Source organism: Mus musculus, chromosome 6 (genome assembly GCF_000001635.26).
Source record: "Mus musculus strain C57BL/6J chromosome 6, GRCm38.p6 C57BL/6J".
Classification (NCBI taxonomy): domain Eukaryota; kingdom Metazoa; phylum Chordata; class Mammalia; order Rodentia; family Muridae; genus Mus; species Mus musculus.
Genome location: NC_000072.6, coordinates 127,606,312 through 127,629,698, shown reverse-complemented (window position 1 = coordinate 127,629,698; position 23,387 = coordinate 127,606,312). Strand labels below are relative to the sequence as shown.

Here is a 23,387-nt window from a genome sequence, read left to right as displayed (position 1 = left end):
CACGCCTAGTGTCCAGCCTTGTAAGCATGCACTTGAACTCCCTCACCAGCTGGACCACCGATTCCTTTTTGCTTTGAGGCCCTTCCCCTGAAACCTCAGGATTCAGTGACCCACTTACTCCACCAGTGAGGATACACAAGACCAAATTAGTGCTCTGAGATGTGCTAGAGCACTTTCTGTGAATGTGACCACGTGCTGTGACAGTGTCCTCCTGTGCCTTCCCACCCCAAAAGGACAGCCACTGGTGGAGCTGTACAGGGAGAAGAGGAGCCTGAGTCTGACTCACTGACCAGCCTACCATCTGTAACTAAGACAGCCTCCAACTTGGAGATTCTGGTTCACAATGAACAAACACTGTCTCTGGTCCCTTAAACCACACCAGCTCTGGGCACAATGTACTACTTCTGCCTTCTGGAGGGTCAAAGTGCTCCCTGCTTGTCCATCACAACTCAGGGCTCCTGAGCAATGTTCCCCATGACATCTCTGCCCTGTTCTCAGCATGCTCTTCCCTTCACACCCTAGCCTGGGTTTTTCTACATTGATCTGCAAAGTCCCGAGGGTATAGATGTGACCATGGCTGGCTCTAGTGTCACAGATATAGTGCAGGGTTTCAGAGACCCACCATTCTCAGCAGAGCCGGGCAGAGTGAAAGACCTCTAGGCTTTGCATCAGGAAACTTGGGTTTGAGTCCCTGCACTGTGCATTTAAGTTGTTTCACTTCATTCTGGATTTCTATGGAATAGAAGCCAATAGCCTTTTGCTTCTGCTCTTTGCAGCACTCCACTGTGGCAAGGTAGGGATGAGCTATTGAATATACTGGAAAAACAACACATCAGGAGCTACTGGCAGCTCTGGAATGGCCAATGGTAGAGAGATGTGCATGAGAGGGGACCAGCTATGAGATGCTGTACCGGGCAACTATGAGGGTCTTGGTTACCATGTCTGGCAGAACAGTTGCTCCAAGCTCCAGCCTTGGGCCACCTTTACTCAAAGGCACACGCCTCTTCTAGTGATGCTACTGGCTCCTCTGGTCATGTCCAGATGATAGAGCAGAGGTGACACAGGAAGGCTTGTGCCCATCGACACTTGGACTCTGTGCAATGGCCCACATGGGGTCTACTCAGACAGTCTCTGCCCTCACCTTTGTTTGAAGGGAATCAGCTGCAAGAGACCTACTTAGTTCATTCAGCCACTGTGCATGGGGCAAGTCCCTCATGCATGAAAAAGGCTGGAACAGCAAGTGGTTTCTGAATCCCGTACAGGTGTCATGGAGTATGCTCTTAACCCTATCAGGACAACATTGAAGGGCATCCCCCAACCTGGAGTGGTGGGTTGCAAATGAGAGCATATTTTTCTCATGGTCAAATGTACTGATATAGGTACAGCCAGCATCCAAAGGGTGGTCAGAGGATCTGGCCTTTTCTATGATGTCACAGATGGTATCCTCCTTATCCAAACTCTGGGACCAATGAATTCTACATCTAAAGGCTTACTGGTGCTGCCAAAGTCATCCTTGGAGTCTTCATGTTCACAGCGGAAGCTCTAGTGTGAGCACTGAGCTCTCTGAGCTGGATATGTAGAACTGAGAAAGGAGAGGGCATGAGGAGACATAGACGCAGAGCCAAGCCATCTGAAATGATGCTAACTGGCCCTTAATTCCTTTTCACACAACCTCTGCTCACTCCCAGACCCCATGCCTGTACCCATCGTTTGTTGTTGGAAGCATACCTTAGTTACAGGCATGACCTGGGCGGAGGGGACAACATGCGCCCTGAGCTTGTCTCCTCTGCAGTCTGTCACAGGTTTGAGGGAGGTGACTTTTCTATAGTAGGTTGTAGAACTGCTGTTGCTGGAAGCTAATTTACACCCGCTGATGGGTGTGTGTGTGGCTTCCATTTGCCACATACACATCCAGTTTCCCTGAACACTGAGAGCGCCAGAATGGTTTAAGGCACTGAAGGACAATGGGGGTGGTCTGGAATAGTTGGCAAGCCTCCAGGGAGGGCTCCGGCCAGATATTTCTGGAAGGCATTCAGATTTCCCTGCAGCATGAATGGTGTCTGTGACGTTAAGTGGAGCAGCGATGCGGATAATCCAAAGCAGCCGAAAATTGAAATCTGGATCAAGGGGAAGAGCCTGAGACAATAGCCTGGGCTTAGCATCGAGAGGCAGCAGCCAAGACCAGCAACCTCCTGCTAAAAGCTCACAGAGTAGGGCAGACAGTAGAAGGGAGAACAGTTTCCCGAATCCTTTTTAAAAGTGGGATATACCAAAACACATCTTGCTCAGCTTGGGTTTGGTAAAGGAGAGGCTCCTCGCCAGTCCCCACCTCCTAAAACAACAACAAGGGCTGGAAAGACAAAGGCTCAGAGGTCTGGTTACTGGGGTTCACTATGAATGGGGGTGCACCAGAACAGGGATACATTGGGAACAGGGGCACAGTATAGGAACACACCCAGGGTATACTAGGAAAGGGTGCTCTGGGAATAGAAACATGCTGAGATCAGGGGTGTGTTGGGAACAGGGATGCACTAGGAACCAGGGTGCTCTAGAAGCAGGAGTATACCAGGGACATGGCTGCAACAGAGCAGAGGTACACTGGGAACAGGGATATACCAGCGACAGGCATACACTAGGTTCAGGGGTACACAAAGAATAGGGGCACACCAGGAACAGAGGATGCAAGCTTCACATCTTCTCTCATGGTGCTGAGGATGGTGGGCACTGGGTTCCCTTGGTGATTGTGTTTTCCAGTTTTTAAGAGGAAAGGGTAAGAAGCCTCATCTCTAATCACTGCCTCCTTTGGGGCTGCTATTTAGGGAATAAGATGGGCTGGTAGGTTTTGATGGAACTGCTAGGTAGGTACAGATGTCAGCTGAGTGATGTCAGCTGAGTGATGTCAGCTGAGTGACGGCCAATGTCTAGGTTGCTTTAGCTGCAGAGGTATGCTCTGTAACTCATCCATCACACATTTCCTTCCTTCCTTGCTTGCTTCTTTCCCTTTTTCTTCTTCCCATTTTCTTCTTCTTCTTCTTCTTCTTCTTCTTCTTCTTCTTCTTCTTCTTCTTCTTCTTCTTCTTCTTCTTCTTCTCCTTCTTCTTCTTCTTCTTCTTCTTCTTCTTCTTCTTCTTCTTCTTCTTCTTCTTCTTCTTCTTCTTCTTCTTTTCTCTCTCTCTCTCTCCCCCTCCCTCTCCTTTCTTCTCCTTCTCTCCAATCCATCCAACAAAATCCATACATTTATCTTTCTTCAGCTATCTATCCATCTATCCATCCATCCATCCATCCATCCATCCATTCCATCTATCCACCCATCCATCCAGTCATCTATCCATCCATTCCATCCATCAGTCCCATCCATCCATTTACCCTCTCTCCTTCCTGGCTCCCTCCCTCCTTTTCTCCCCTTTTTCCTCCATTCCCTCCTGTCAGTCCATCCATGCACACCTCCATGCATTCACATGCTCACTCACACATTGATTGAGCAAACACCCACGGGGCATCTCCTATAGCCCAGACATGCTCAGGTAACCGAGGCAGAATTAGTAAGCAAATAAACTTACATGCTAGGAGGAAGAAACAGACAATATGGAATAAAAGTAAATATGTATTCTACATACTTTGCTTGGAGGTGGTAAATGCCTGAACATTAAAGCAGAAAAAGAAAAGGTCACAAGAAGGAGCTAGGATCCTTCTTACTAGGGAAAGGTACTCAGAGTAGGCAGGTCTACCAGTTAGCCGTCCCCTAGCACGCGGCATAGGAGTGAAACACTCACTTTCAGGAGGAACTGCTCCCTCTCACTTTTGATCTGCTGCTCCATCTCCTCATAGAGATGCTGGATTTCTTCATCGTAAGCAGCAATTTTCCTGGAGGGACAAATGAAGAAGCTGACAGGGTTTCCCCAAGATCCACTTATCCCACAGCCATAGTTCCTGGAGCTGAGACCCTGGGGCCATGAACAGTTGAGGGACTGTGTAAGTCAGGCCAGCCAAGGCTCAGTCCTTCAAGGCTGACTAACCAGGCAAGGCTGCTGTTCACAGAGGCCAGCTACATAGACTGTGGTTGCTAAAAGGCATCGTGAGCCTGCTGTCTTCCAGATCAGTGCCAGACCACCAGGGCACTTCCCAATACAGATACACCCCACATTTCTTCCTTGACTCTGCTTTACTCTGAGCCCTGGTCTCCTGCACTTTCAATCCCTACGCTGATACCTCTGCAGGTAGACAGTCTGAAACTGCACCCGGTAGGGATCCTTCCTGCTCAGCACCTCAGTGAATCCCATTCCAGTTTGGGGGCCTTCTCTACTTTTCTACACCAAGCCTGACACTGTACCACCAGAGGGCGCTAGTGCAATTGTGAGCTTAAGTCCACACTGTTCCCAAAGATTTCCTGAGGATGAAGGTCTATGCAAAGGAAGGGGTCTCATGCCATCCCGGGCACAGGGCCAGAGATGCACAGCAGGAGGCTGGTGGTGCTGGTTAATGGCTGGGGATGACACTGAGGTGACCTATTCCTGCTCCATCTCTCAGCAACCTCTCCGCAGCATGAGAGCCCATAGGGCATGAAGTGAGTAGGGGGATAAGCACATGCCACTATACCTGGATGTTTCTCCTCCCTCCCTCCGTTCCTCTCCCTCTTCCTCTCTCCCTCTCCCTCTCTCTCTCCTTTTCCCTCTTCCTCTCCCTCTCTTTCTTATGTGGTTTCTGAGAATGGAACTACTCAGGTCCTGGTGTTTTTAAGGCAAGCTCTTCCCCAACAGAGCTACCTTCCAGGCCATGGTAGCAACATTTTCACAACTTTTCTCTGGCCATGCATGGAGAACCTCCCCTCTGGCCCTCACTTCCTATTCTTTCCCCTCTCTTGTAGAAAGAACTCCAGCTTGGCATTGTGGCTCTCAAGAACCATTTTGAAGGTGTAGTGCACACACACACACACACACAATGTCACTTGCAACACTAAACTCCAAGCTGGCAGGCCCACTGTGACCTTCACACTGTGACCTTCATGGATGGTCATGCTACTAACAGAGGAAGCAGCCTCATCTTCAGCTCTAAGAAGTACTGGGAAGATACCTGGACAAACGTAAAGGATAAGAATGTAACTACTCCCCTGAGCCCTCCACCCTTTCACCCTCGTCCCATGTTCACTTTGGACTCCCATCTAAGGCCAGGCTTCCATTATTGTTCCAGGCTTTTCCATGGCCCAGTCACTGTCCTATCTTCTTCTTCAGGGAGTGGGCTTCACCACATGTAAACACTAAGTAAGCAACACGGATAAACCATTTTGACTGGCATTTTTCCAGCTCTTGAGAAACCAAGCGCTGGACCCAGACAAAAACACTGGCTTGAGAGCCATGGTCCCAGACAGCATCTCAGACTCTGAATTCCAGCTCACTGCTCTCCCCAAAGCCAGAAACTTGAAGCAATGGCACAGTGGTTTCGGGTTGTGCTCAGCGAAGATGCCGGTCTTTCCAGATTTCACAATTCAGGGCTGTCTATGAATCTGCTCAGCATCCAGGGAATGGAAAGGTTCCTCTGGACAAAGAGTAAGACATCTCTTCTTGTAAATGACAGGTATGTGAGCTTGTTCCTCTCAGCTAACCCATCGGGACAGAAAGGAAGCCGTGGAGGCAAAGTGAGAAGGACACCCCAAGGTCAGGAGTAGACGTAGTTCAAAGGAAGTAAGGTGGGGTCTCTTCGGCCCTAAATTACCTTTACACTCTTGAAACAGCCCAGATGCTGGATAGAAAATGACATCAACTAAAATTTTGGGCAGCAAAATGCAACTACATAAATACCGGAGAACTAATAAAACAGGACGAGAGCAACTTAAAAACTGATTTGGCTCTGCTCTGATTCTAATTAGAGTCATTCGTATAAGCTGTTTACCATCTATGCTTAACAGCCCTGCTGAACATTAATTCTACGATACCATTAAGTGTGTTATATTAATTTTGTTCTAAGTTTTACTTGATTGAATTAATACTCTTGATGCTTTTCCATGCTCACATGACAGCCCGCTTGTCTGGAATGAACTTATATTACAAACCATTATAAGAGAAATGAAATGAAAGCAGACATAGCCTCCGATTAGTGTTCAATGCTAGCCCTCATTTGCAAAAGCTGACCCGGCCATGAAGAAGCCCTTGATGGGTACCAGTGATGTTGGACCCATCCAGACTTCTCTGTGGACTCAGGCCTCCTGGGAGATTCTGCAGGCCTAATGACACCATTATCCTCCTAGGTCAGAACACAGAAAGTCCCAGGGATGGGAACATGAAGGTGCCATTTTCAGTAAAGTATCACTAAGCTGCTCAAGAGTCAGAGGACTCTTATTCCAGAACAGGCTTGTCTCCTCAGTGTGACCTTGAGCAAGTGCTGTGATGTCCTCCCAGGTAGCTCCTGCCCCAACACTCTTTCCAGCACTGTCCTGGTGGACTGAGGAAAAAGTGAATGCCCAGAGCACCCAGAACCACAATGCCCTAAAAAACACATGGAATTATTTATTGCTGTAACTGGGATCAGGAGATGCACGGTAGAGAGGAGGAAGTGTTTGCTTTTAAGGATGAAGGGGCTGGGTTTGGAAGAGCTCAGAGGCACCGGGAGAGGACGCAAAGGCTTACTTGCTAAAAGCTCCCATCAGAGTCTGTCAGAGGCTCTGGCTGGGCATAGCAGGAGCTGCAGAGCTGGGCTGTGTGTAGGTGTGGGAGCTCCACAGTGGCTGGGAGTGCAGCAAGGGCCAGGATACTACAAAAAGACTTGTGCGTGTGTCATGCAGCAGTTTAGCCAGGTGCACCACACTCTGCAGTCCAAGGGAAGAGGTGGCCTGTGGTGTCTGCAGAGCCTGGGCATCGTTGTCCCCATGACTGCAAATCTGCTCTTAGCACACAACACACACACACACACACACACACACACACACACACACACACACACACACACACTGAGACTTCGAAGTGGTCTCTAAGAGGACTCACCCACCTTTCCAACCTCGATAGCACCCTGTCTGAACTCCTAGGACACCCTGTGCCTTCATTTATCCATTTACATGGATCTTTTTTAAGTTGTCCTGATCTATGTGGGTTTCACTGGGGGCTCAGTCTCTGTTAAATTATAAATTCCCAAATTATATTACCCATAATATAATAATATATTAGCCTCTTAGACTCAAGAGGCTAACACTGAAAACTTGTAAGACCGCACTTTACAGTCTGGATATCAACTCAGATGCTAACAAACCATAGTGAAGAACATAGATTCCGATGAATTGAAGAATTATAGGATTAGCAGCTCTGTCTTTAAAGCTTGTGTTAAAATCCTTGCCATAGGTTATAGAGATGACTCGGCATTTAAGAGCACTGCACCAATACCAGATGCTTCACAACAGCCTATTACTCTAGTTCTTGGGGGATCCTGTTCCCACCTTCTAGGGCTCATGCATGAACGTGACATAAATGTGTGTGCACACATTCATAAATAAAATAATAAATCTTTAAAAGATAACCATTGCTTCTATTAACACCGAGTAGGTCAGAACACTTTCTTTGACTGGGGACTGGCTTGTCTTTTTTTCTGTGCAATTCTGTCATCTTTGGAATATTCTGAGTCATGAAAATTTGTGTTCCTTTGACTGTGCTCTTTAACGCAAAATGCCTCTATAAATTTTAAAACAGCTTCAAGTTCAAGAGGACAACTTGGATCAGGCCACATCTTTCTCTCCTCCCACCTTGTTCTGCGTAGAATTTCTTTTGCAAGCCCACCCCCCCCCCGCCCCCAGTTTTCTTTGAACAGAGCTCTTCAGGCTACTGGAGCCCCAATCCCAGTGCCCAGTGTATACGTGTGATTGCACAGGGTGGAGCTGACTGTTGCCTCGATTGTCCTCGGTGTGCATATCTATCCACGCAGCTGAAAATCCCCTTTAGCTTTGCTTGGCAGCAGCATCACAACTGATGGATTTCGTCAGTTAAAACTTCTAAATTCTATGTGATGATGTCTTTCTCTTTAAAGAAAGTAGCATTAACCCGTATCTCTTTAGTCTCTGCCTTTGTGTTCTGGACACAGGAGAATACCCCCTGTCATCCTGTTAGACTCCATGTTTTATCAGCATTATGTTCCTAGATCCCACTTGGCCATCCAGTGTACTCCATGACCTTCTATGTTTTATTGACATTACAAATTTAGCTTCTGCTCAAAATAGAAGCTAAATTATCCATGATGCTTGTTTTAATGATTTCATTTATCTGAGGGTTTTAAAAAAAGAATTAAATTAGTCTCTTTGACAATTTCATGTATGTAATGTGTTCTGATTACTTTCAATGCCTCCCCTGTTAGCTCCCTCCTACCCCTGCCAATCTTTTGTGGGTTCTTTTCTCTCTGTCGCTCTATCTCTCTGTCTCACAGTGTCTGTCTGTCTGTCTGTCTGTCTCTCTCTCTCTCTCTCTCTCTCTCTCTGTGTGTGTGTGTGTGTGTGTGTGTGTGTGTGTGTGTGTGTCTGTGTCTGTGTCTGTGTCTGTGTCTGTGTCTGTGTCTGTGTCTCTGTCTATGTCTGTGTGTGTTGATTATTGGGGAACTGATCCTAGGCTTTTACACATATTCTGGCTAAGTACTTTACTATCAAGCTACACCCTAACCATACAAAAATGTTTTATTTAAGCTATGCTAACTTTTTATTTCTTGTCTTACAGTGTTTTAGAATACATTGTAAAAGTGTTTACTGTTTGGAATCTATTAACCTTTTATCTGTAGCCAAAAACATTATTAATTTTTTATAACTTCCGTGAGAAGAAGAATAAACATTTCCCCTTTAAGGTACATGATTTTACATTCATGCCTTCATCTTGCTGCTCCATAATTTGAAATGCTCCCTGCCTTTTAAATACTGCTTGCTTTCAATGCATTTTTGCCTGACTAGTGTGTCGAATCTGAAGTGTTTGTCAGCTTTGAAAAGTCTATTTTTTAAAATCTAATTTTCTTTGTTTCTCTGAAAGTTCCTTCCTGTATCCATTACTGCTGTGTTATTTGGCACATAAAGATTTATATATTTAGAATCTTTGGGGGCTCCTGCATGCACACGTACGTTTTTGTGTATGCACCCCGCTCATGCGTGATTTGTTTGTTTGTTTTGAGATGGTCTTGCTCTGTAGCCCAGGCTGGCCCCATGCTTAGAACTATCCTCATAGGTCACCTTCCCAAGAACTGAATTTTCTTTCTGGATGGAATCTTATATTGCTGTAAAATAGTCCTTTGCACCTTCTTTTATTTATGCTTCTGAGCTACTAGTAATATGAGGGCTTAACTAGCCAACCATCCTTCTGCTAGCCATTCCTAAGACACTCCTGCTGTACCCAACCCCCAGGGATGACTAATTACCCTCTGCTCTCTGGTGGTAGTAATGTAAGCTAAGGAAGAGGGAGAGACAGGAAGGAGGCAGATAGAGCAGACAGGGAAGGAGGAAGGAAGGAGTTCTCATTGAGGCAGAAGGACAGGAGTGTGGTGAGGTGGCCATCCAGAGGCAGCAACAGCCATGAGCACTAACATGTATCCTCCCTCAAGGCTACTGCGATGGCTGGATAGTGCTGTGGAAGGCACCGCAATACTCAGGCGAGAACCCATTTGCTGAGACAGCTGTGTTTGCCTTACGGTTCACCAGACCAGCAACTAGGAGGTCTAGTTCTGACATTTAAGTTTTCTGGCTTTGGCCAAGTCACATCACACCAGTAATCTCCAAGTTTATGCATCGGAAAAACCAGAATGAAGTTGTTACAGTTCATCATAATGTTTGTTAATGAGGTTTCTAAAAAGGCCCGTGGAATGATCTAGAACAGGCAGTAGATGCAACGCAGTTAGTAAATTCTAGTTAAATAAAGTCTCTGGGACCACCATCTTGAGAGTTATTACTCCACAGATTCTTTAAACATCAACCAGGGACAAGTAGCAACTGGAGGGAAACCATACATCAATGTACACTGGGTGAACGCGGACTCGTGGAAGCCAGGATGGAAATCCCAATTCTAAGTCAGAGGGTAACATATCACCTGAGATGTCTGACTGTGGCAAATATTCCCTCCTGTAAGATTACCACGGGTGGAGTGTGAGAGAGAGAGAGAGAGAGGGAGAGAGAGAGAGAGAGAGAGAGAGAGAGAGAGAGAGAGAGTGTGTATATGTCTGGTTTTTATCTCCCTGTGTGTGAGAGTATGTGCACATGTGTTTCTCTGTGTCTGTGTGTCTGTGTGTGTATGTCTCTGTGTTTGAATGTGTGTATTTATCTCTGTGTGTAAACGAGTGTATACATGTCTGTGTGTATCACCCTGTGTGAGTGTGTCTGTCTGCACGTGTATTTCTCTCTGTTTGTATGTCTGTTCATGTATGTCTGTGTGTATGAGTGTGTGTATTTATGTCTCTGTGTGTATGAATGTGTGGACATGTGCATGTCTGTGTGAGTGTGTATACATTCATGCCTGTTTCTATGTCTGTGTGTATAAGCATTTCTCTGTATGTGTGTGTGTGTGTGTGTGTGTGAGAGAGAGAGAGAGAGAGAAAGTGTGTGTGAGAAAGAGAGAGAGAGAGAGTGTGTGTGTGTGTATGTGAGAGAGAGAGAGAGTGTGTCTGTGTGTGTGATCTTAGGCAAATGAGTGCTAAGGATGGAATCTGTGAGAGGAAAGGAGAAACTAACTCTAGAGTAAGCTCCTGGCTGGCAGACCTTTCTAAGATCATTTGCAAAAACTCAAAGGTGAGATGCAGTTAGCAATAACTTACCTTGCCAGCCTCCCATGAGGGCTGTGAAAATTAATTAACCTTCACAGAGTACTTTGCACCTTGGAGATGACGGTGCCACAGGAAGAAAAGCATTGGCACTCGGCACCATGGGGGCTCCCGTTAGCAGTCTGCAGAGCCAGGCTCTTGCCGCAGACAAGGCCATGTCAAAACAGGTCAAAATACTGTGTCTCTGCCTTCTCTCTCCTCAGCCTTTACCTAAGGGTGTTAGGGATTTTGAAAGGTCTCTGAAGCCATTTAGTCCAAGAGCAGAGAGTCTTCTTGGCAAGGGTATATACAAAACCTTCCAAAGACTAAATGAAGGCGTGGCCTTGACCTTGGAGAGAAGACGTAGCAACTCTCTATTTTGGACAAGCCTCACCCTGAGCTTGAACTCAGGCAGTCTCAGAGCCAGCTCCTGGCCCAGGCTGGCTGTCATTCTGTTGTGTCTCTTTGAGACTGGACTTGGTTGGAGGCCCTGGTTTGCAAAGACACGGAGCCCCTTTCACCATCACAGACAGCAGAAACTCTGGTAGAGTGTGCACAGCCTGCAAGATGGCTCAGCGGGTAAAAGCACTTGACTCACAAGTCTGATGACCAGAGTTCAATCCTGTGAGCCCACAGTGGAAACAGAAAGCCAGTTCCTGGAAGCTGCCGTCACAAACACCCCGAGGCACACAGTCTCTCTCTCACACATACAATAAATAAAGATAAAAAGAATTTAAAACATTTTTATAAAGAACTCATGTATTTCCAACCCAAATCTTTTTGCTTATCCATGAAGAAAACGACTCAGATGGGTGACAGATGAATAGAAGAATCCAGGCTTTGACTCTGGAGGCCCACGGTTTCCCCACTGCCCACCACCCTGCTATGCTTCCCCCAAGCAGCCTTAGCAGTGAAACTGACCATAGACATTTGCAGCTAAGACTCTCTGCATTCCCAACTCCACCTGGAGTCTGGCTTCTGGGAAGTGCAGGCAAGGAGTGAGGGGTGGCGACCAACTGCATTACAGGGCACTCGTTGGACAAAGGTGCGAGGGCTTGATGCCCTTCCCCATATAGCCCGCGATGCACTCTCCACCCCATCCTCACCACAGCGTGAGGACCTTCAGCTGGAGAACTCTTAAGGAAAAAATGAAAGGAAGCAGGTCCTGCGGCAGCCAGCTTTGTGACTGGAGACTCACCACTGCCCCCTACTGTTTTTGTCTGGCAACTGCAGACTTTGGGCTGCAAACAAAAAACCTAGTTAAGGGTTTTTGTTTTGTTTTGTTTTGTTTTTTTGTTTTTTTCATGGCCCTTTGAGGTTGGTCTCTCTGCGTGTATTAGAGTACAGATGAACGGAAGGAAACTGTAAGAGTATAGAAAGTTCTGTGAAGGAGTGAGATTTCAAGATAGATGGATCCTTAACTGACTGACTCTACCCCCTTTATAAACCACCCTGGTGGCATTCTTTCATCCCCAAAGGCAAACCACTTTTCACAGGTCATGTTTGCAAATTGTGGTTGTGGTCAGCACAGAGCAGAAGCACTTTGCTCACCAGGAAATGCCAACCATGTGTCTCTGCCTCAGATCACATGATGCCCATAAAACTCCTGCCTTTGATTAACCTGGGCATCACCAAGAATCCCCTGCCTCGACCTATGCACATGACCAAAGCTGCAGATTAGAAGGGCAGCCTGGAATACAGCTTTTGTGGGCTAACAAAAAGAAACTAGCAGTCTCCGAGGGGGCATGGAATGATGAGGCTATCCTGAACTGTGTGGATTCAGACGAATCTTTTTTGGCGCGTGTGTGCGTGCGTGCGTGTGTGCATGTGTTGGCTTCTGTGGATGCCTTCTGCAAGAACAAACTGGAGTAGCGTGTCTCAAAGTGTGGTCTGCAGCCTATCTGTTTCACAGCCACCTGTAGGCTCTGGCACTCAGAGGTTTATACCTCTGGGGGAGGAGTTTGGGAAGGTTTACACCCCTGGGGGAGGAGTTTGGGAAGGTTTACACCCCTGGGGGAGGAGTTTGGGAAGGTTTACACCCCTGGGGGAGGAGTTTGGGAAGGTTTACACCTCTGGGGGAGGGGTTTAGGAAGGTTTACACCCCCTGGGGAGGGGTTTAGGACAGTTTACAACCCCTAAGGGAGGGGTTTAGGACTTGTGGTTAGCTATGCTCTCTGATTCCAACAAGCCATCATTTGACAGCCACCAGCTGAGACCCTCCAGAAGGCAGGGAGCACCTGCGGCATGCAAGGGACACCTGCCATATACAAAACACTTTGTTATTCTGTTTGGAGTCAAGGCCAAGGACATGCTGGCTTCTCTCCCCTGCTAGAGTTTCCCTGTTTCTAGAGCTCCGTGCCAGGGAATATGGTGATCAGAGGGTGACTAACGGATGCTCCAGCAGGATGCCTGTTCTACTGTGAAATAAGCTGTCCCTGTCACGTCCCCTTTCTGAAGTCTAAGGAAGACACTCTGGGCAGGAAGGGCTTGGATGCTAGCTGTGTGGGGCTTTAATTAAAGGTCCAATGGCACCTAGACACTACCTGTGGCTTTAAATGGGCAAGGTGAGCCTAGGCAGACGAGGAACTGAGACAGACATGGAGCCCATCAAAGACAAGTGTCGTCCTCCATTGACACAGACCAGGAAGCCAGGCCAGTATTTCTAGGCCATGGAACTGTGGGAATGCCTGAGTCAGCTTCAGGCCATTTCCAGACAAAACATGACATATCTTCACCCCAATTGGAAAAAAAAAAAAAAACAAAAAAACAGCCATCAAACTCTTACCCACATTCTAGTGAACTGAACTCCTCCGAGGTGGGATCCTGACATCCTTATAATTCACAAGATTCGTCTGAATCCAAGTGATGCTCATGGCTCCATCGTCTCATGCCACTCAGACACTGCTAGCTTCTTTTTGTTTCCAGAAAAAGATGAGAGCTGAATACCCTTTCCATAGCAAAATCTTCCTAATTCTGGTAGCCGGAAACTCTTCCACACGTCTAACATGTCCTGCTATGCTGTGGGTATGAAATGTGTCCACAGGCTTATGGGTTTGAAACCTTGATTCCTAGATAGCAGCACTGTAGGGCCTTTAGGAGGCGAGGCCTCGGTGGAATGGTGGAAAAGTGAGTCTTGGGTTAACACCTCACTTGTTTTAGCGCTCTCTCTCTCTCTCTCTCTCTCTCTCTCTCTCTCTCTCTCTGCCCCTCCATACCATGCATGTGAGCTCCCACTTGTGTGTGTGCGTGTGTGCTTTCTGATCTACCGAGATGTGAGTAAGCCATCATGCTTCGCCAGAGCCATCCCCAGCCATTCCTTCTTAACGATGGAATGTACATCCTCCAACCGTGAGCCAAGATCAGTCCTCCCTCCCTTAAGTCACCAGCTTCTTGGCAGGTAACTGATATACCCCTTAGGCCAGCAAGCATAGCTCACATGCATTCCGGGAGGTGGTGCTCATTTGCATGGTGGAGGGAGGGAGGGAGAGAGGGAGGGAGGGAGGGAGGGAGGGAGGGAGGGAGAGAGAGAGAGAGAGAGAGAGAGAGAGAGAGAGAGAACACCAAAGCCAAATGAATGTCTGAGAATGTAAGAGGCAGCAGCAGGTGAGGTGCTGTGGAACACCCACATTCAGGGAGCGGTTTTCACTGAACACTGGGCAGAAGCCCTGGGTTCTAGTCCAGGCTCTTCCATTTGGCTTTGTTTCCTGCCTGGCCTTTTGAGACTGAGGCTACTCCCAACTGACATGCAAACACAGTAGAAAGAGATCGATGCTCTCAGACATGTCTCCTCCTATTTCATCTATATCCATGGCAACAAGGGGAGGCAAACCCCAGCTCTTTCTGACAACATCCCAGCACACTCTGGGGTTGGTTTGAGATGTCAACATGTCAATGTTTCCCCAACCATCTCCTCGTTCAGGGGCATCCTCTCCCTCTCACAACCTGGGAATGGACATGAGGAAGCAAGGGCTTTCCCCACTTACTGTAGCAAAGCTGTAGCCCAAGGTTTCCAGTCCAGCTGGGGAACTGAGGATAGGGAGTGTGTGCCTCAGCCAACCAGAGGAAGATCACACTTACTCCTCTGTGCCTCAGCCAACCAGAGGAAGACCACGCTCACACTCCCCTGTGCCTCAGCCAACCAGAGGAAGACCACACTCACACTCCCCTGTACCTCAGCCAATCAGAGGAAGACCACGCTCACACTCCCCTGTACCTCAGCCAATCAGAGGAAGACCACGCTCACACTCCCCTGGGAGTCATCTCTGGGTCCCATGGGAGGCAGACGCAAGCTGTGCAGCTGCAAAGAGAAGCAGCAGAACCTGTCTATGTCTGTGGCCACACTGCCCAGAGCTCCAGTCGGGGCATCCAGGGCAGGACTGGGCAGATTTCTTCTGCATCTGCCTAGTCAGAGTGACCATGCCCCCACTCCTCAAAGATGGTGACTAACCCAGAGCCTGGCACAGAGGAGGTCCTAATTAAATGGTACCCAGTGGTAACACACAGGGGTCACACAGCAGCCGTGACTTATTTCTGTCACTTCCAGCCTCTGTGACAGGCGATGTGATTTAGATGTGATTGAAATGTCACACCTGCCGGACTCTGGCAGAGCTGGAGACTTTCTGGCAGCTCAGCGGGACACAACATTCCCAGAATGCTCTGTTTCCAACCTCCATTCTAAAGCGTTTCCCTCTGAGTCTATTCTTTCCCTGCAGCTGGGATGCATCCTCCCCTAACAAACTCGAAGCCCCGCCTTGTGTGTTATTTGCAGAGAGACCATTTAAGGGCTCAACACCCCATTTCCAGTTTCTCATTTGCTTTCTGAGCTGCCAAGGTTATGGAGCACACGGTACCTTACAGACCATCTGGCCCACTGACAAGGCATGACCAATTTTTTTAATAGAATAGATGAGACTTTTATAAGCCTCTAATAGAACATCTCATTGTCCCATGAAACAAAAGCAGGAGCTAGCTTATAAAACTTAGCCTTCAGTTGTATGTATAAATAAGTGTGTAAAGACTGCAAAAAAAAAAAATACATTTCTTCTTTCTGGTAGAAGATCCAATTTTTTTTTCACACTCAAAGGGTTTGAAAGAAACACTCCCCATTCACATTCATTGTCAACAAAAAGTTCATGCAGAGAGAGGGAAAGCAAATAGCTTATAGTCACACAGCTTGTATGTGGCCAGAGAGTAAGAACTCTAGTTCTTCCTCTTTCCCGAGTGAGTGTTCTACTCCCTACTACCTGCAGCTCCCTGGTTCTGCAGCCAGAGGGTCAGGCCCCGGGATGAGACTGGCCGAGAGCACACAGCACCACCCTGCCGGAGCTGGCCATGATCAGTCTCAGCCAGCAGGACTATGGTCAGAGGAGGAGCAAGGAGGGTGGGGATGGTTCTGAACATACCGCCAAGAGTGGCCGTGACTCTCATGTCAAGGATGTTAAACATAATGACTAAATTAGGGTCTGAGTACTTCCTGCAGCCACTCTCAGATGGGTGTGAGGCTATGAAGTGTGAGGCTATGAAGCTCCACAGTATTGCTTTCTTTGCAGGGATGGGGCTAACAGAAGCTTGTGCCTGGGAGCACAAGCCAGGCAAGCCAATGGCCTCTCCATTCAGGTAGCAATTCTCCTTAGGGAACAGAGAGACCACCTTCCTGGGAGAAGCTGACAGTCTTTGCTGCAGCTCCACCCAGCAAAGCCATCAATGTTGAGGACGGGGGTGGGGGGTGGGGTGGGGGGCACTAGTCCTTATCCCTCACTTTCCAGACGTGAAAACAGAGGGTCAAAGAGGCCAAGAGAGACTTGAGCAAGGTAACACCCAGATATCCTGATTCCCAGCCCCAACTTCTGAGGTTTATACACAGTGCTCACGGCACGGCGTCGAGATGCAGGCTCAGGATGCAACATCTGGAATACACTTGACCTTCTCCTCTAGCCAGACAAACTCCCAAATTGATCAATAGGGTGTTTTTGTTTCTGTTTTTGTTTTTGTTTTTTGACATTCATGGTGTTTAGACACAAGTGTGATCCCACTGGCACCACCAGCTCTGTGAAATGTATGCTGTACCATATCCCTTACAGATAATGGAAGCTGAGGTTCAGAGACGTTCAGCAACTCGGTGTATGTTGCACAGCTAGTTAACACGTGGCAGAACCAAGATCCAAGCTGCTTTCTGTCTGATTCCAAGTCTCCTTCCCATCTATTCCTTCCTTCATGCCTTGTGGGCTGCCCTAAAATGCTATTAACAATCTTCTAGCCACTGGGTATCCTTCTGCACAACTTACACTCGATGAAGCAGGCAGAGTTCTCATGCTTTTCCCCTATACCTAGCTCTCCCCTTGGTGGTTATTTTGAAAGTTAGCTTGGGAAGGCACAAGATAATAAAGGTGTGGCATGGTATGTAGACTCCACTCTACCCAGCAGCACACACGCAAGGAGGGGCCCACGGACTTGTAACTCTGACAAGAAGTATGTCACTGGGCAGGTACTCTGCAGAACTGCCCAGAAAGAAAGACAGCTCAATGGGGAGTCACAGAGAATGTGAGCCAGTCTAGGCCTGAACAAGAGCACACAGGGGGCATGAGGTGTTTTATGAGGGTACACTCCTGGTCTGCCTGCTCTACCTTGGGTTTTAGCCTCCCCTTAGGGTGACTGACCACCCTTCGTTACCCCATAGACAAGTCCACATTCCCAAATACCAGCTCACTGTGTAAGTGCATGTGAGATGGCCAGGAGGAACCAGGGCAGCATCCTGAGCACATGCTAGTACTCCGGAGGGGCTCCACCTCCACAGGCTGCTTCTGATCTGATCTATTTGCCTGTGTGGATATTGGTTCAGATTGGCAGCAGTTCCTTAGAGATCTTGGCCCTGTCTTCTGACACACCATGGTGACAAAGAGGCTACTGAGATGGGAGGATAGCCCTTGCAGATATACTGATTCCGCAAAGCAAGGGATGCTGGGAGCTGGGAGAAGCCTGTCATGCTATGTATGGCTTTACTGCGTACAGGCAGGTGGGCTGTTTGTTCTCCCTTCCTGTCCAGGGCTCTGGGTTAGCTACCTCTGAATCATGTCTCTGACACTTACAAGCTATGTATTCTTGGGCATGTTACTTTCTGAACCTTATTTGTCATCTGTAAATGTGGGTAATATTTGAGAGTCCCCATCAAACATACATACATACATAGCTACATACATACATACATACATACATTCATATATACACATATACATACATAGTATTCAGAATAGCTTCTAGCAGACAGAGGATGCTTAATAAGGGTGAGCTGTGACTGAAAAGCAGGTATGCCATGCTGGTCATAGCACTCTGACCCCCTTTGGGACATAGTGTCAAAGAAACATACTATAGTGAGCCTACGGAAAAGACAGGAGAGAGTGCACAGCGCACGCAGGCGGACACGGGCACCTACTTTCTGAGGGCACATTCCAGTTCGTTCTTCTGCTCATGGGCTTCTTGGAGCTGAGCAAAAATTGTGGTGAGGAGGTCTTCGAAGTTGGACAGCAGGTGGGGCTCGTCCTTCCTCAGCTGCAGCCACAGCTGCCTGACGTCACTTTCACTGTGAGGAAAGGAGAAACATTAGTGGGGAGTGGGTAAGTGAGGCTCTGGGGAAGACATGGGGGTTCCAGACGGGGCAGCAGAAGGCTGCAAACCTCATCCTCATCACCTTGGATGACCGAAGTTTATGGCACGGAGTGCTTTCTGCATACTGCCTCCCTCCATCCCCACCGTGACCTGGGAGGCAGACGCATCGTGCCAGGACCATTCCCTGGTGCAATGCCAGAGTGGGGGCCCGGCAGCCTGACTCCTCTGCTGGTCTCTCATTCTGCTGCTTCCTTCCTCTGTGATGCTCCTATTGGACTTGCTGCATTAAGCACGCCTGGCAATGCACTTGCCAGCATCTCAATGCTGCGAGGAGGATGGAGATGCTTGGGTAGAGCCAACACCAAGATGCTGGAGAGAGATGGTCGCCCCTGGGAAGGATATCCTCACTGTTGAGAGTTAGACATGCTGTTTTATGGATGCGCCTGTCGCTGCTGTGAAGGGAGGCAAATGTGCAGCAGCACCCCCTGGGGCCTGGTGTCACTGGGAGCACTGGCAGGGGAAAGGGCAAGTCTGAAGGACATGGAGACACAGACAGTGGCAAGCCAGACTCAGAGGTGTGCAGGTACAGAGTGACAGGTCAGGAGAATCACTCAGAAACAGGCATGTGGGGGTGAACCCATACCTGCAGGAGCAGCAGAGAGACAAGCCATGATGACCCTTGCCACCGAGAGAAGAATGTGGAGAGCTACACTCGAACATCTACAGCCATGATTGAAGTATGTGAAACACAAATCTGACTCATCCCCCACTAAGTCCTACAGCCAATATGATCAGAGGGCAGAGCCAGGGACTCCCCGGATAAAGGAGAAAATTCTTCTGGCCATTGTAAATACTGTATTTCAGAAGCTTTGCTCAGAAGTGATGTTGTGTCAGGTCATGCTAATAGTGTCTCGTGGCATAGACATGACTCTGCATCCGACAGAAGCAACCTCTGCTGGCTGAATTCACTCACTTCTTTCCCTCTCCTTCCCTCTCTCTTTGCCTCTCTCCTTCTCCTTCATCCTTCCTTTCCATCCTTTCTTGCTTCTAGCCCATTCAAACGTCTACCTATTCACTGAGGCCATCCAATCGATTACCCATCCGCTAATCTATTCATCAGTCCTCCATCCATGCCTTCCTGGCCATGATGGCCTGAAAACCCTCAGGCAAAATCAATCTTCCTTCCCTTTAGCTGTTTTTATCAGGCCACAGCAACATCAAAGTAACTGAGACAGGTCAAGTTTTTCAACTCTCAGTGAAATGTCATAACTCACTAATTGGCAAAATCATTCCATCAGATCTCCAAGAAAAGTTGTGGGTCTGGATGCTCACTTCTGGAAGCTACCCCTTGTGGAACCCCCAAGCAGTGTAGGTGAGAGAGGCCCAAGGAGGTTATCTCTCTACTTCAGAAAAACCCACATCCCTCTGATGAGTAGAAGGCAGCTTGGAAGCCATTTCAACCTGCTGTGTTTATCTGTGGTTCTGTCATGAACAGGTTTCTCAGGTTACAGGGTGAGCCCACATTAGTGAGGCTGGGAACCTTGCCATCTTCTGTGATGGCCCTCACATGCTGTTCTAGAAACCAACTTCCAGATGTATTATTTTATCTCAGTACTACACAGGTGTTTGACATGTCCCTCACTGTGACATCCAGTGAGCACTGAATGACCAAAGACCCCTTCAACAAGGTGGCTGACAGTCCCTGCCATTTCTGACAGTGTCCTGCTTTTGGCAGTGCCCTCTCCATTATTTTCTTGCAGCGGGGGGCTTCATGGTATCTCTGGCAGTGGTACCTGGCTGAAGTTGAGTCACAAGTATGACTAATGAGCTTCCCCAATGACTGCCTATGTCTCTCCCTTCTCTGTCCTGAGTAATATTCTAGGCCTATTCACAGTTGCCATTTCTGCCCTACTGATGATGGCAAGTTTCACTTCCTACCCACTAACATCCACCAGCAGTAGACCCTCTCCTGGGGCTTGGCCTGGCTCCTTCCTGCCCAACAAACTCTTTTGCCAGAAATTCTCACCCATGTTGTGATCAAGGTTCTTTTCTGCTGATCTTGCAGGATCACCTCCAATCATTAAACCATTCCCACTTGTGGTGATTTGGGAAAAAGTGGCCCCCATAGGCTCCCAGGTTCTATTAGATACTGATAGGAGGTGTAGCCTTGGAGTAAGTGTGTTGTTTTGTTTTGTTTTGGAGGAGGTACATGACCAGGGAGTGGGTTTTTAGGTCTCAGAAGCTCAAGCCAGCTCTTTTCCTGTGGATCATGATATAGAACTCTCAGCTCCTTCTCTGGCATCTTGTCTGCCTGCATGCCACCATGTTTCCCTCAATGACAATTACAGACTAAACCTCTGAACTGTAAGCCACCCCAAATTAAATCATTTTCTTTATGTGAGTTTCCACGGTTGTGATGTCTCTTCATGGCAATAGAAACCCTATGATGCCATCTTTCATGAACACACATCCAAGCTGCCTCCAATGAGGGGCATCCTCTCCAGGGTGAGCCGATCCAAGGTCGGAGATGCTGAGAATGAACAGCAGGAAGTGAGGACAGTGGAGAGCATGGCAGACAGTGAGTAGGGAAGTATGGTGCTCAGTGTGACTTACTCTTCCAGAACTTTCTGGGCTCCAAGTCTGTCCATCAGCATCTGAAATTGTGCTTCTTCATCATGGTCCATGTCTCCCACATCCTCCTCCCCTCTAGACTGATACACTTTCTCCTCTTGGAGCTGGGCCACCTGCTGGTCAGCTTCTTCCTCTCCTTGGATATTTTGACTGAAGAAGAAGTGACCTAGGAGAGTAGAGAGCAAGAACATAAATCAGACATCCTCAGCCCAGGGAGGACTTGGCTTCCGCTGTCTCAGGGATTCATTAGAGATTTGCCCTAGAGAAGCAAAAGGGGATCCCTCTACAGCAAAGATCTGTGGACACTGAGTCTGGTTTGTGTTCTTTGATCGCCCACTTGCATTCTGATAGAGATGTCCTTTTCAGAGATCCTTAGTGGATCTCTGAAATGCATGTAGAACATGTGTCCTTGAAGGCTGTAGCTCAGTGGTAGAGCATTTGCCTAGCGGGGGCCTAGGTTCAATCTCCATTACTATTATCAAATAATAATAATAATAATAATAATAATAATAATAAGAAGAAGAAGAAGAAGAAGAAGAAGAAGAAGAAGGAGAAGGAGAAGGAGAAGGAGAAGGAGAAGAAAAAGGAAAAGATGAGGAGGAAGAGGAGGAGGAGGAGGAGGAGGAGGAGGAGGAGGAGGCTGACTTTTTGCTTCTGTGATAAGCAGTAAGGTCGTTCCTTCCAACATTTGCCAGCAGTTCGCCTTGGCATCTCCACTAAGAGCACCACCTCATACATACTGGCAACTTTCTCTATATTCACACTGGCTGGCAAGGCAGCAAACTGTCCTATCCCCTCACATCAATAGTAAGTTCCAGGAAAGGGTCAGGAAAGACATCTGATATGTTTAAGAAAATCACACCACCCTTTGCAGGCGGCAGATAAACGGGGAAATTAGCCTACTGGTTGACCTCATCTGAGGGTAGAATCTGTATTCTTTAGTTCTCTTTCCTGCTTGTGACCTTAAGAATGACAGTGCTATTCAAATCTAGAAGTTTCTCTGATATCTGCTGCCTCTAAATGCAAAAGACTCTAAGCTCAAAATACTCAGCCAGACTTAGGCTGGGCTATCCAGTTAGCACAACATTTTTGTTTTCTTATTTTGTCTCTCAAAGCAGGAAAGTGGCTTAAATCCTGACACAGTCTCCTGCTGGTGCCAAACCTGCTGGAGCTGTCTGAGCTCCCATGTGGGAGTCCTAGCAGTGACAGTCCATGGGCACAGAGGATGCCGTGGTATGAACAGTCAAGGTGGGCACATGAGAAGAGCCCAATAATCTACTCCCTCTTAACCCCAGGCTCTTCACCCACAAAGGAAAAGCAGAAAAGCTCTGGAGACAATCCAAATGTGCTGAAGGGAACAGGAAACCACCTTACACAGCTGCAGGGAGGCTCCCAGCCCTGGGTCCCCAGCACCCACCAGAACTTACTAAATCCAGTGGTGAACTCTTCTGGGGTCAGAAAGCCATTGCCATCAGCATCCAGGGCGTCAAACACATCTTCCAATTCTTCTAGACTTAGGGGCAACTCCTGATGCAGCCTCTGAAAACAATCCAGACAGCATCTGTCCACATGTTGATGGTCATGGGGGCCTAGAGCTTGGAGTGACCTCTTCCTTACCCTATTAGTGCAGAAATCCTTTGTTGGGTGCCAACTAATGCATCCAACAATTTTCTATGTGATTTGTAAAGAACCATATGTGTGTATCTATTAGCATTTAATTCTCATAATATGCCTCTGAGGTAGATACTACTATTCCTATTTTTAAAATGAAGTTTAAAGGTAAATTGCCAGTCCCAGGGTCATATACCCAAAAAGGTCAAACCCAGCTCTGACTTCAAAGCAGGCACCCTTAGTGCTGTCAAGAACCAGTGCTATCCAGGCCTGACTCGCTCTAGGTAAATGACTAGAGGATGCAGTGTTCTGAAGTTACATGAGGCCACAGGTGAGAAGGGCTCAGACACAAAACCTGGCATCTGGAAACCACTCAACCAAAGCAGGAGGGTGGGTGGAGCCTGGTGGTACAGGCCTGGAATCCTAGTCACCAGGGAGGTTGAGGCAGGAGGATCCCAAGTTCAAGGCCAGCCTGGGTAATTTGCTGAGACTGTTTCAAAATAAAAGGTAAAAACAGGGCTGATGATGTAGTTGAGTGGTAAAGAACTTGTGTAGTCTACACAAGGACCCAAGTTTGACTCCTGGTGATTGTCCTGTGCCCCCTACCCCCAAATTAAAAAGTAGTAGGAAAGGACAGAGACAGGAAGAGAGAGGTTCACAGAGCCACCATGACAGGCCAGGTTGGTGGCACTGCTGCTTCCTGGTCTTTTCCTTTGTGTACTCTCTTTCTTGAGTCATGTTGCCTTCTCTATGTGTGGGTCTTCCTTAATGGAGGCCTCCTGTGCCAGGGCCCCAGGACTACTCTC

General features: G+C 47.8%; 1 protein-coding gene across 13 annotated transcripts in view; it reads right to left on the bottom strand.

Annotated features, from left to right (window-relative positions):
- Cracr2a (calcium release activated channel regulator 2A) overlaps positions 1-23,387 on the bottom strand; it is a 113,173-nt gene that overhangs the window by 44,536 nt on the left and 45,250 nt on the right. For all 13 annotated transcript variants that reach the window (XR_003956226.1, XR_001785146.2, XR_001785147.2 and 10 more), the window contains 4 exons: positions 22,398-22,509; positions 20,953-21,136; positions 18,167-18,313; positions 3,774-3,864 (listed from right to left, as the gene is read on the bottom strand). Coding sequence is in view for 8 of the 13 variants with exons in the window: in NM_001368877.1 (NP_001355806.1) it covers positions 3,774-3,864; positions 18,167-18,313; positions 20,953-21,136; positions 22,398-22,509 (534 nt within the window). In the remaining 5 variants the exon portion in view is untranslated. The remainder of the gene's footprint in view (positions 1-3,773; positions 3,865-18,166; positions 18,314-20,952; positions 21,137-22,397; positions 22,510-23,387) is intronic.